This window comes from Lactuca virosa, chromosome 7 (genome assembly GCF_052849685.1).
Source record: "Lactuca virosa cultivar CGN04683 chromosome 7, Lactuca_virosa_CGN04683_v6, whole genome shotgun sequence".
NCBI classification, from domain to species: Eukaryota; Viridiplantae; Streptophyta; class Magnoliopsida; order Asterales; family Asteraceae; genus Lactuca; species Lactuca virosa.
Window position 1 is genome coordinate 1,714,394 of NC_136432.1, and position 14,097 is coordinate 1,728,490.

At 37.4% G+C, this 14,097-nt stretch overlaps 1 protein-coding gene across 1 annotated transcript; it reads left to right on the forward strand.

Moving 5' to 3' along the window:
• Positions 1–964: 964 nt before the first annotated feature.
• On the forward strand, positions 965–4,918 carry LOC145124611 (structural maintenance of chromosomes flexible hinge domain-containing protein GMI1-like). Its single transcript, XM_079060019.1, has 15 exons — positions 965–976; positions 1,152–1,280; positions 1,372–1,462; positions 1,552–1,586; positions 1,673–1,751; positions 1,837–2,016; positions 2,084–2,261; positions 2,373–2,487; positions 2,818–2,988; positions 3,233–3,574; positions 3,667–3,736; positions 3,822–4,003; positions 4,183–4,273; positions 4,418–4,677; positions 4,758–4,918. Exons 1-7 carry the CDS (start codon positions 965–967, stop codon positions 2,125–2,127), a joined length of 570 nt encoding a protein of 189 aa, XP_078916145.1. The 3' UTR covers positions 2,128–2,261; positions 2,373–2,487; positions 2,818–2,988; positions 3,233–3,574; positions 3,667–3,736; positions 3,822–4,003; positions 4,183–4,273; positions 4,418–4,677; positions 4,758–4,918.
• The last annotated feature ends 9,179 nt before the right edge of the window (positions 4,919–14,097 follow it).

Below are 14,097 nucleotides of genomic sequence, written 5' to 3' on the forward strand. Positions count from 1 at the left end.
TGGAAATGACGAATCAGTCTCTGTTAGGTCAGTTACTGATGCACGCCCACAAGGTGCTTGACATAATGTCTATGTTAGGTTTTCACCCAGATGAGACCACTTTTGGCTACCATGCCTATCGATATGCACCAAAAGGACTCGAGAACAAGATAACTGAACTACAAGTGCAGAATCAAGCAATTTTTTTATTCTTTAAATGCAGAATCAAGCAATTCAGACTGCAAGAGCTGCTAGGGAATTAACTGTGAGAGAAGCAACTCCGCTGCAACAAGAACTGGTAAATTTACATCTTTACCCTCAACCTATAAATTCGTTATATTACTGAACCCTAAAAAAATTGCTTTCAAGTTGAATTATTATATTAAAGTGTAATAACAAACTAATCATTTTAATTTGATTTCCTATTAGGAAATGCTAAAGAAAAGGAACCAAAAAATCAGCTCCAGCAGCTGGATTCTTGTTAAAACTGGCGATAATTACTGGAATCATTGGGATACTGCTTGTTATTCTGTTGTTAGTTCCTTTTTCTATGATGTTGTTTCTACACTTGGAAACAATTTATTCAAATAGTGGGACCTTTTCAGGTCTCAAATCAACCACTTGGAAAGCACTAAAGGTTTGACTTTTGTTTATTATTCTGAATAGCTTTTATTAATCCTTGTAATTATACTTTTATCTTTTTTCCTATCAGATGTGCATCCTCAGTTCAGTCCTTGATAAGTGCCTAAGGCTGCTTGGTTTTGAGTCAGCAGCACCTTGCGAAACCTCTTGCAAACTCAGGTATGTAGCTTTATACCCTGCTCTTGTTTTCTACTATTAGAAGATCATATGTCTTGATTTCATGCATAACAATAGAGAGATATTGCAACATCTTTAATAGATCTATGTAGCATTATAATCCTTCAAAAGGGATGGAAACATATGAGGTGCAGTGGATAAGCAAAGAAAACTCTTAATCCCAATGATGTCTATTGAAGTAATAGTGAAAGTCATTTGATACCAAATACTCTTAGATCACTGAACTACATAAACCCTCAAATATTTATGAAAATGGAGCTTTTATGCATTGCAAATAATCATGCGAAGATCACTGAACTACCAAATACTTTCTACTACTTTGTGACTTTTTCCCCTGAAACTTTAAATAACAGGGAAAGGAAAGCATTCAGAACATTCTGGAGACTTTAAAAGAAGAGGGATATGGGTACACAGAAGATTTCGGAAGTTTTAGTCATGTTTCTTGTAGACGACTTGGTCGTTTACTTCCAGATGCTCGTTGGGTGAGTTGAAAGAAATGATAACTTATGACACCTTTAAGAATAAAATTTAAGAATAACATTTAAAAATTTAATAAATCTACCTTTTAATTAGGCATGGTTGCCATTCATGGATTTCAGACAAAGACCAGGGCACAGAACACAAGTTTTGAAGAGAAGTTGCATGAGAGTTAAATGCTTTATTGGTATATCCAATCTTCTCTATATCTCTTTTAAAATCTGCACTTCTTTTCATTATCATTATGTTTTGAGCCCTAAATTTTGTGATTTCTAGAGACGGATGCTGGCTTCAATCCAACACCTTCTAAGGTAAGTGTTTTTTGCTTCCATTTTTGGTCATTTTTAAATGTACACAATCATACCTTATGTCCATTTTCGTCTTTTTCTTTTTTTAGACGGATTTCGCACATCAGAACCCTTTTGCCAATGCCTTGAAAACCTTGGGCACTAAGCAACCTCCAGAGAAAGAGATGGGTAATTGAATTTAATTCTAGTTGAGTATAAACATGATGCCAACATTGAATTACAAAAAAAAAACTTTAAAAAGGTTCATCAACAGGTGTCCACATTGATATAAGAAGAGATGGCAAGCCGTTGACCCTTTTGCAGTTAGATAAGCAGTACCAACAGTGGCTTGTCCAAATGCATGAAAAATATGATGAGGAAGTCGACTGTGGAATTGATGAGCCTGTCTTCATAGTAAATTTTACAAACAAGGAGCTTCACATAGCTAACAATGGTGAAAACTTAAAAAAATTGACTCCATGGCATTGATTTTCTGATACTCATGTTGGTTTTGGTTGCAGTTGTTAGGGTTCACAAAGCTGTAATGCGGAAAGGAAAATCTTAGGATTCAGGGCAGAAAATCAAGATTCTAAAAGGAGCATGTGCTGGATTCAACAAAACTAATATCTATGCTACATTGGAATACATCGTTCTTGAAGGATTTCAAGGGGATGCAGGTGAAGCATGGATAATTTGCAGGTGGACTATCTTATTATTAATATCATCTTTATTTTATTCTATCTTTTTAGTATCTGACAGTTTTTTTGGTTCAAATTTACAATTATAATCCTCTTGTTTGGAAATTGGAAGGCAGATTGAGGTGTCAGAAGAAGATGGCTGTCTCCTTGAATCTGCTAATGGAAATCCCATTTTTGATTTGAGGAAATCTGAATTAGTACCTATAAATGTCATTGATTCTGGAAAGGTTAGGAATTTTTTTTATAACCCTAGGGGTTGTTTCTTTAGTTTTAACTTAATGGGTTAAGCACTTAATCTGGACAACTAAATATACATTGCTATTTTTTTGACTTAATCTGGACAGATTGGCTTTATGGGTTAAGCCAAAAAATATGGCTTAATGTGTTTAAGACACTAACTCTTAACCTAGTTGTCCTTTTTTTTTTCTCCCAACTCCTCCCGCGTTAAAATTGATGTTTGACTTTGAGATGCCCAATTCTATCCTGTGGTGCTGCTGTTGGTGTGGACACTTAGTTTAATATCTTTTTTTACTTGTTATATTTCTTATTTGTTACAGATTAAAATTACTCCTAAACAAACTCAAACTGAACAAATAGATGATGGAATAGCAGAAGATGTAGAGGAGGTGGAGAATGATAATTTAATTACTAAATCTTTTGCTAGTGTTGAAGATTTGGAGCATGGAAAATTACCCCCTAAAGAAATTTTATCACTTCCAATGTTTAAGGTAAACTGCAATTTTATTTTTATAGAGTAAATAAGATTTATATTTATTGTAAGTTTACTTTTTTGCAGAATTATATCATATGTATGTATCTGACGTATTAGCATTTGACTAATCCCATGGAAAGAATTTAAAATAAATGTAGCTGACAACGCTTGCATTACATACTACTTCCTGAAATATAGTTTTTATATGAAATATTATGTTGAGTTTCTTATGTTTTCACGTGAACCATGTGATATTTTAGATGCACCAGTTCAAGGGGGCAGTCAACTACAATTATAAACATCTGCAGTTGGCAACGAATAACTTCAGTGAAGAGAATAGTATTGGGCTCTGCAATGGCAGATGTTGTCATTGATGCAATGATTGCAGAAGCAGCAAGGCGTGAAAAGTATGTTCTTTCTACTTCTTTTTACTCACTCCATTTTCAAGGTACACTTTGACTTTTAGAAGTCAAAGTAACGTATAATATACTCCAGAATTGCCATAAAACATCATGTTTCAAAGAAGAAGATGGTAGATATGAAAATATATAATGTGCACAGGTGGCGATCCTTCTAGATACTACTCGTAACACATCATCCAGGTAGTTTGTTCCCTATCTTTTTTTCCCCTTATTTATTATATTCTCAGTTTTCTATCTGATTTCTGATATTTATATATTTATAAAATTTCCAGTGATACGCTTTCTGGGAATATGTGGGCAAACTTGTCTTTATGGATGCCAAGGAGAGAGGTGGCTCCTCAGGTAAGCAGTCAAATTTGAGTGTTGTAGCAATGCTGCATTTTTAATCTCCTAACTTTAATTATTTATTATTTTTAAAATTATCCAGTCAGCAGAAGAAAATAGTAGGTTTCCTGGACGTGGAAGGACACTAGGTGCAACCCAAACAGAAACAGTCTCCAGCAATGCTATTGCTTCTCCTGAGTCAACCCTACAAACAAGACTCTTGGAAAGTGGCAATAGCCCTGTTTATCCTTCAACTCAGGAAGCAATTGCAAGAAATGATAGAAGGTATTATTAGTTATTACAATGTGTGATGTAAAAAATTGATATTGCTATTTATTTATTGTGTAAAGAACTGTAAGTACGTTTCTATTATGAGAAAAGAAATGGAAGGAAGTTGGTATTATGGGTAAATGAAAAAAGTAAGGCACATTAGGTTGGTATTTAAAAGTTAGTTTGTATTTTAGGCAGGGAGGGATAAATACAGATGCCACAGCAGCAGTAAGTGTTGTATCGGATGAAGAGATCCAAAAGCTTGTGGCAATGGGTTTTGATAAGGTAAAAGTAAAAACAATTACCCTCCTTTTTGTTGTATAAACAACACAGAAGGTTCTGGATATAAACATAACTATCTGAACACTTAAAAGTTTTTAGAGAGTTGTACCAATGTTTCAATCATATCTTGCTATATTTTTTTTACAGGTTATATTTTCTGAACCTGTTATTGTCAGTGCTTGTGAGTTCCATGAGCAATACAGGAAGCTCATGATATATTTGGTGATGTGGATGAGTTGTTGAGGCAACACAAGTTGGGACTAGAACGAATCAATAGATATGATGATAGTGGTGAAGGGAAGGAAAGGAGGCTTGAAGATGAATTTGAACCCACCATTCTTTCCAATAAATACAAAACTGAAAAAGGTGAGTACATTCGGGAGATAGATATTCCAGAAAGAATCCAGGTCAGAATATTCACATTTACATACTATATATTTCATCCATCTATTATGTATTAATTGTTGTTCGACTTTTGTCTTTGTAGATATCTAAGGAAAGCACTGGTCCTCCACCAACAGATGAAATGAGTATAGAAGAAGGTGCCCTTAATAGAAATGTAGTATTAGGTTATATAGTTAGGGAAAACCTCTTAATAACAATGTACAATTAGATCCCTTAATACCGATGTATTACAATTTTTTGACATGATGTTATTGGATGAAATTGATTGTTTTGATATATATTTGTTTATATATTTTTGTATTATGCGTAAATGAGTATATTAAACGCACGTCGTATATGCATATCGTAAATGGTTGTTGAAGTTTATGACATGCAAATGCGTGTCATCTTCATTTATGACAGAGGCTTTAATGATACGCAATGTGTGTCCTAAACGCGCGTCGTAAGATTACGACACGCAAATGTGTGTCGTCTTCCTTTATGACAGGGCCTTCCTTGATACGCATTGCGTGTCGTAACTGCGTGTCGTAAATGCGTGTCATAAATGCGCGTCGTAAACAGACGACGCGCAAAAGCGTGTCGTCTCTCGTTATGACAGGGCCTTCCTTGACATGCATTTGCGCGTCGTCTGAGCATTTTACGACACGCATTGCGCATCGTAAAATGCTGTTTTTCTAGTAGTGAAATAAATGTAATTGACATTTGATGATTAAATAATGGAGATTTATTTATGAGTATCGTTTACTCTCTTATGTCAATTATTTATCATTGTGTTTCATTTTGCATGTTTTACTTCCCGAATAATTAGATTATTCAAATATCCACAGTCAATCATACTTTGGGAGTAAGTGGTGAATTAATACTATCATGAATTGGGTTGTAGAATGTCTAATGGATTAGACATAGCAATGGTTTGCTGCAATATTCATGAGTACTTTTGAAATAGGGATTTAAGTATTGGATTAAACCCACGCTTAGTAAATTACTTCATGGAATTTATCACGAGTAATTCTGAGACGATAATATCGTATAATCTTTAAACGGAGATATATGAGTTGTTGTTTACGAGTTGGTTGTGCATTGATAATGCGTAAACGCATCAGTAACTTGATGTTATAAAACGTATTGTTGTGCATGATTTAATGAGTAAATAGTGCAAGCATATAAGTCAAATTTTATCTGTTCCTTTTTCCCTAACGGGAAAACCGATATCTTGGGCCCCTCGATGATTTGGTGTTGACTTGTGTGTCGGGCCCGGTCAAGACTTAATTGATGTGTTCAATTGTAGTTCCTTGTCATTACAAATCAGAAATCGGGAAACAAACTATTGGACAATGAGAATGATTATGTTCCAATGCATTTGTCCACATGATATCTTGCAGAACGGAGGATTACATGATCCCTTATCTTAGGACACGTAACTGACTAGGTCAGAGTTCGACGGCGGATTTGAGAGCTATAATTTTCATGTCAATTTTTGAAGTTATATTTTCAATTATAGTTATTAGACTTATCCACGTGGGATAATGTTGGATTAGGTGTCTAAGCGCATAACTATATTTAGTATGTACTTGAATTGATAGTAGCATAGTCCTTTTGGGTTGCCTTCACACTGGTAACTAGACATGATAATTAATTGAGGAAGTGGAAGAATTTATTAATTTGATTAATAAATTGAAATAAATGATGTTTTAATATATTATGGAAATAATATATGAATTAGAAGTCATATTATTAGTTAATATTTAATCAGAAATTAATTTGGAATTAATTTTGGGATTAAAGGAATTAATTGAAAGTACAAGGGCTGTTTTGCAATTAATTAATAGTTGTGGTTTGAGATCTTGGATCACCCTAAGGAGGGTTGCCCGAAAATCTTAGGAAGGACCTAAGGATTTTCGTCCATGGCCTTTGGAAAGGGGTCCATGGGCTGCTTAGGCCTTAAGCTGGAAATTAGGGTTTCCACCTGTAAACCCTAGCTTTGGGACTAAGCAACCTAAGCTATAAAAAGGAGCATAACCCCTTAAGATTTCGAAAATCCTAAGAAAACCTAGAAGAGCTGAAATTTTGAGCAACTCCATCCTCTCTCCTCTCTCTCATAATCATCCTATTGCCTTGGTGTGTTTGTGAGCCATTAGAGGTGTTACATTTGTGGCACTTGTTCTCAAAGTCAAGATATTCAAAGGAAATGTTATTACTACATAACAATAAATGTATGTATCTAAACCCTAATTTTATGTTAATTTCGAAATTTGTACATGCCTCATATGGTTTCTAGTTTTGTGTTCAATGCTTGTATGTCTAATAGAGAAAACCTAGATCCAATCATTTAGGGTTGCATACACACATAGGATTGTTTATATGCTCAAAACCCATCAATTTTCGCGATGTATTACCTTATTAACCTAAGCCCTATTCCCATAGGGGATGTGTGCATGATAGTAGGGATGGACTGGCTGAGTAGGTTTGGTGCGATGATTGACTGCGAGAGGCAGCTGATGGTAGTTCAAACCCCAAGTGGGGGAGAACTAGTTATTTATAGAGAAGGTACCAGGGTTGGATCAGCCTTTTGTTCTGCTGTCAGGGCTTGAGAATATTTACAACATGGGTGCATGGGTTACCTTGCATATGTGGTTGATACTCGGGTCGAGAAGGAGGTTTTGGTTGCGAATGTGCCTGTAGTTAGAGAGTTTCTAGATGTGTTCCCGGAGGAGTTACCCGGTGTGCCTCCTGAGAGGCAGATTGAGTTCAAGATTGATTTGGTACCCAATACGGCTCCGATTGCTAAGGTTTCGTACCGATTGGCACCACCAGAGATGCAAGAGTTTTCCTCTCAGCTTCAGGAGCTGTTGGACAAACATTTTATCAGGTCGAGCAATTCGCCTTGGGGAGCACCAATCTTGTTTGTAAAGAAGAAGGATGGGTCTCATCGTATGTGCATTGATAAGTAGGAATTGAATAAGTTGATGATGAAGAACTGTTATCTACTTCTACGGATTGATGACCTTTTCGATTAGTTGGAGGGTGCATCTTGGTTCTCCAAGATCGATTTGAGGTAAGGGTATCATCATACGATGGTTAGAGAAGACCATGTTTCAGAGTCGCTATGCTAATTATGAGTTCGTGATGATGGCGTTTGGGATCACCAATGCGCTGGCGGCATGTATGGATTTGATGAATCGAGTGTGCAGGCCGATGCTCAATCGATCAATCATTGTTTTCATTGATGATCTCCTGGTCTATTCCAAGACCAGGTAACAACATAAGTGATGGGTTTTGAGCAAAAGAACATTCCTATGTGCACATGCAAAACCCTAAAGCTTTGGATCTAGGTTTCTCTATTGTACATGCAAATTTATCCAAAGTTTGTAAACCCTAAACTAGCATACAACAAAACTATTGAATATCAAATAAACAAGTTAGATCAATACTTTGATTGTTGATTGTAGATCTTGAAGCTTTGAGAACCTTAGCACCCCAAATGTTGTGCCTCTAATGAATCACAAACACCAAAAGAAATTGGATGAAGCAAGAGAGAGAGGGGAGAGGGAAAATCGGCTCCAAAACTTCTAGGGTTCAAGTGTAGCCGAATTCTCATGCCCTAGGGGTCCTTATATAGGTGTGGAATTTAGGGTTTCAGTCTTTATCCTTATCTGGTTACTTAGCCAGCAAGCAGTCCAAGGATAATTCTAGAACCCTTCCTTTGGACGAATTCCTAAGGCCTTATCCTTAGAATTCGTCCACCCTATACTCTAGGGTTTCCTTACCCAACTTTGCAACTATCACATAATTACAAGTTCAGTCCCCTTAATTCAATTAACCTCTTTTGACCACAAAATCAATTATTAATTAATTCTTGACCAATGTTAATTAAATAAATATGATTTTTCTTTTAATATATTATTCTTATAATATATTAATAAACCATATTCACCTCTTTCTCTATTATTCATCCAGTCAAGTTGCTGTGGTGAAGGCAACCTAAAAGGACCATGCTACAACCGGGTCAAGTACATACCAAATATAGTTATGGACTTAGACACTAATCCAACAGTCTCCCACTTGGATAAGTCTAACAACTAGAAATTCCATGAAGTGTAGCCAGCAAGCGTGGGTTTAATCCAATGCTCAAATCTTAGTTCATAAGCACTCATGAACGTTGTAGCAAACTTTTGCTATGTCTAATACACTTTAGACAGTCTACAAACCAATTCATGATAGTCTTCTTTCATACCTACTTTCAACGTATGAGCGACTGCGGACTGTTCGAATAATCTTATTATTCAGGAAGTCAAAACATGCAAAGTGAAACAATAGGTAAATGATTAACACAAGACAGTAACTTTACTTATAAATAATACTCCTTTATTTAATCATCAAATGTTAATTACAATTTATCTATTATATGTTTCGAAGCTATCTAGTCTAAACTAATATCGTCCTTCAGCCTAATGCTCCTAGCGTGCTGCAAGTGCTTAACCCCACTCAGTCCCTTCGTAAGAGGATCTGCTGGGTTATCCTCTGACGATACCCTATTCACTACGAGGAGTCCCTCTTCTACCCGATGTCTAATAAAGTGATATTTCCTGTCGATATGTCGAGATCTACCATGATCCCTCGGTTCCTTGGTCAAGGCAACCGCTCCTTCATTATCACAGAAAATCTCCATAGGCTCCTTTATGGCTGACACAACTCCAAGGTCTCCAATGAAGTTCTTCAAACATATCGCCTCCTTTGACGCTTCTCTCGCTGCTATGTACTCTGATTCGCACGTTGAATCAGCTATGGTCTCTATCTTGGAACTTTTCCAAGTCACTGCTCCTCCGTTTAGGGTAAAGACCCAGCCTGACTGAGATCGAATTATCTCGGTCTGTCTGAAAACTGGCGTCACTATACCCTCACACCCTTAAGTCATCACTCCCACCGAGGACTAGAAACCATTCCTTGGTCCTCCGAAGGTACTTAATAATATTCTTGACTGCGGTCCAATGTGCTCTGTCAGGGTTCCCTTGATATCTGCTGACCATGCTCAAAGTGAAGGCTACATCTGGGCGAGTACAAGTCATAGCATATATGATTGAGCCAACTGCAGAAGTGTAAGGTATTCGGCTCATCTCTGCTATCTCGTTCTCTGTACTCGGGCTCTGAGTCTTACTCAGTTTGGCATTGCTTTGGATGGGTAACTCCCATTTCTTAGAATTCTGCATACTAAAACGTTTTAGTACTTTATCCAAGTAAGTATTTTGACTAAGTCCTATTAGTCTTTTACTCCTATTTCTCACTATCCTTATTCCCATAATACAGGCAGCCTCTCCGAGGTCCTTCATAGAAAAACACTTCCCAAGCCAGGACTTAACTTCCTGCAGGGTTGAGATGTCGTTTCCTATGAGTAGTATGTCATCGACATACAATACGAGAAAGCTAACTATACTACCACTGGCTTTGACATATACACATTACTCATCCTCGCTTCGCAGAAAACCAAACTCTTTGACTTTCTCATCAAAACAAAGATTCCATCTGCGAGATGCTTGTTTTAATCCACAAATGGATTTCTCAATCTTACACACTCTATTAGGATGATTTGCATCGACAAAACCCTCTGGCTGACTCATGTAAACATCCTCAGCCAACTTCCCATTAAGGAAAGCGGTTTTGACATCAATTTTCCATATTTCATAGTCATGAAATGCAGCAATGGCTTGCATCACCCTAATAGACTTTATCTTCGCAACTGGTGAGAAGGTCTCATCATAGTCAACTCCTGGAGTTTGAGTAAATCCCTTCGCAACCAATCGCGCCTTATAAGTGTGTACCTTCCCATCCATGTCGGTCTTCTTCTTGAAGATCCATTTGCACCCGACCGTCTTACGACCTGGCACATTGTCAACCAATTCCCAAACTAGGTTGTCATACATGGACTGAATCTCGCTGTCCATAGCCTCTTTCCATTTTGCAGACTTCGGGCCTGCCATGGCTTCCTTGTAGCTGTTAGGTTCATCCAAATTTATTAGTGTACTGTCTCTAATAAACGTATCACCCTCACTTGTTATATGAAAACCATATAACACAGGCGGAACACTAACTCTACTGGAACGTATAAGAGGTAATGACTCGTCAATCGGTTCAATAGGAGTTTCCTCCTCAGGTTGAGCGCCAGTGTTTGAGGTTCCTTCATCGTTCGATTCTTGAAGGTCTTCAAGATCGATTTGCCTCCCACTGTCTTCTTGGCTTATGAGTTCTCGCTCTCGGAAAACCCCTCTCCTCGCAACGAAGACAACATTGTCACTCGGTCTATAGAAGAGATATCCAAAGGACTTCTGCGGGTAGCCGATGAAAATACATCGCTCACTACGAGGTTCGAGCTTGTCGTGAGTCTCTCGTCTTACGAAAGCCTTGCAACCCCAAACCTTGATATGTGCCAACGAGGGAGCTTTCCCTGTCCACATCTTGTGAGGTGTTTTTGCAACCTTCTTTGTAGGGACTAGGTTAAGGATATGGGCCACAGTCTCTAAGGCATACCCCCAGAATGATATAGGTAGAGAAGCACGAATCATCATGGAACGAACCGTGTCCAATAATGTTCGATTACGCCTCTCAGCTACACCATTCAACTGTGGTGTCCTGGGTGGCGTCAATTGCTAAATGATTCCACATTCCTTGAGGTAGTCATGGAATTCAAGACTAAGGTACTCTCCACCTCGATCGGATCGAAGCATCTTGATTTTCCTGCCCACCTGATTCTCCACTTCCTGTTTAAACTCTTTGAACTTTTCAAAGGTTTCTGACTTGTGTTTGATTAAGTAGATATATCCATATCTGCTATAATCATCAGTGAAAGTCATATAGAAGTGGCTTGCATCCCTTGTGGTGGATCTAAAGGGCCTACACACATTTGTGTGTATGAGATCCAATAAACCCTCACCCCTTTCACAAGAACCAGTGAAGGGTGACTTAGTCATCTTTCCAAGTAAACAAGACTCGCACACGTCGTCGTCCCTAAGGCCGAATGACTCCAACACTCCATCCTTTTGGAGTTGGGCTATGCGTTTCTTGTTGACATGTCCAAGACGACAATTCCACAAGCATGCTTTATCCAAATCATTGGAAGAATCGATATACAACACATCATTTCCTAAATTGTCTACAACCATCACAGTTTCATATATTCGATTACAAGGCAATGCTTCAAAATAGAAAACACCATTAAGAAAAGCATTAATAGAACCTTTTTCACTATCAAACAAAAATCTAAATCCTTGTTTATATAAACCATGAAAAGAAATGACGTTTCTTGCCATTTCTGGCGAATGGCAACAATTATTCAAATCTAGTGCTAATCCATTACTAAGCACTAATGAGTAAACTCCAATCTTGGTGACAGACGACGCTCTTCTGTTCCCCATGATCAAGTTTATCTTCCCATGCTCCACATCCCTATTTCTTCTTAGGCCCTGCAAATCAGAACAAATGTGAAAAACAAATCCTGTATCGAGAACCCAAGAAATAGCATGCGATGAATTATTAGATTGAATAGTATAAATACCTACGTAGGATGGTTTTATCTTTCCATCCTTGATGTCCTGCAAATACTTTGGGCAGCTTCGTTTCCAATGCCCTTTGTCATGGCAGTGATAACACTCTACATCCTTTGGGTTGGAGGAGGGTGTAGTGGTACCAACCTTGGTTCCACTAGAAGAGCTGCCATTATAAGACTTTCCCTTGTGGTGGCTCTTGGAAGGAGCCTTCCTGTTCTTACCTTTCCCCTGCCCAATAGCCAAGACGGGGGCAGCAGTTGCGGGATTTGATGCAATAGATTTATCCTTGAGGTTGCTCTCTGTCACACCCCAAAACCGGAACTGCGGAAACGTTGTGGGGCGGAGGATGTCATGTTTAGTATCACAAGACATGCATCATAGTAAGCAAGTAATAAACAACCATTTCATTAGAAAGAAAGTGTTTACAAAGTATGTGATTCACATAATATAGAATACATAGCAAATAACAAAAAAGACATGAAGCTATACTGCTCCATCTTCTGAATCCCAGTGATCGAACCTGTCTACTGGTCTCTTGAGAATACAAGTTATTTTGAAAGCGTAGATCAACATTTAAGCTGGTGAGTTCATAAGATTTTAGTGATGTGGTAAGTAGTAAGAAAGTTTGTAGAAAGTTGTAGTAAGTTGTAGTAAGTTATTGTTTAGAAATGTTTGCCTGTTCCTCCAGAAAATCCTATATTTCCCGCTTTTGATGAAAGATAAGTAAAAATGACTCTACAGTCCTTTCTATGAGTATTAAATGGATACAAGTTATATAAACTCAGAGTAAACAAACAATCGGTTGTGTGTATCTTCCCTAAGCCCACAACTAAACAAGGAACAGGGAATGAGGCGGAAGGCACACAGCCCATTGGTTGTTAGATCATCGTTGTATATAACCCTGGCGTATTCACTTGGTACTCACGGAGTTAACTGTAATAGTTCCTTTATATTTGATGAAAAGATCCTTTAAGAAAACCCTTATTTCTTATAATAAAATGATAACCACAGTAGTTCCTTCTATAATCACTTAGTTTATACTAGTTATATATAATCTAATATCGAACAGATAGTTAATTGTGTGAATCTGCCTTAAACCCACAACCAAACAAGGAACAGAGAATGAGGCGGAAGGCACACATCCAACTACCTATCGAATATTAATTATATATAACCCTGGTGTATAAACTAAGGTATTATAGAATTAACCACCTAAGGTCCTTTAAGTTTTACTGGTTTAATAAAATGGATTAAATCCTTTACTGGTTAAGTTTCTAGTTTTGAATACCAAATGTTCTTTATTTGAAAAGTATGTTTTGTACTAGAAAACGGTGCATTGAATTAGTTCCCTATGACCTGACCCATACATGGTACCCCTTATGATTACTTGGTGTATACGGAACATATATATAGCTAAGCTCGGATAGATAGTAGGCTGGGTGTATCTGCTCTAAGCCCACAACCAAACAAGGAACAAGAAATGAAGCGGAAAGCACACATCCTACTACCTGTCGGACCCTATTAATAGACATCCCTGAATGCATACACTAAGGAATCATAAAGTTAGCATTATATATCCCTTTCTACTGAATGTACTAGACTCGACTGTTCTGTGTGTCGTTTGTAAAATGTAAGTTTTCCCTAGTTTATAACTATCTTGACTCGAAATTGTTTGTATTAGCTTTCAAGTGGAACTGTCACTTACTGAAAGTAATGGGAATTTATAAGTACACAGTTGTCTTTTGAATTGACATCCTGTAGTACTAATTACCTTAAAACATGTTTGTTTTAGTAAGGTCATAATGTGAAGGCTAGTACCCTTACTATACGCTCTCCCTGTCAAGAGATTCTGGGGACCAAACGCAACTGTATCAAACAATTGCT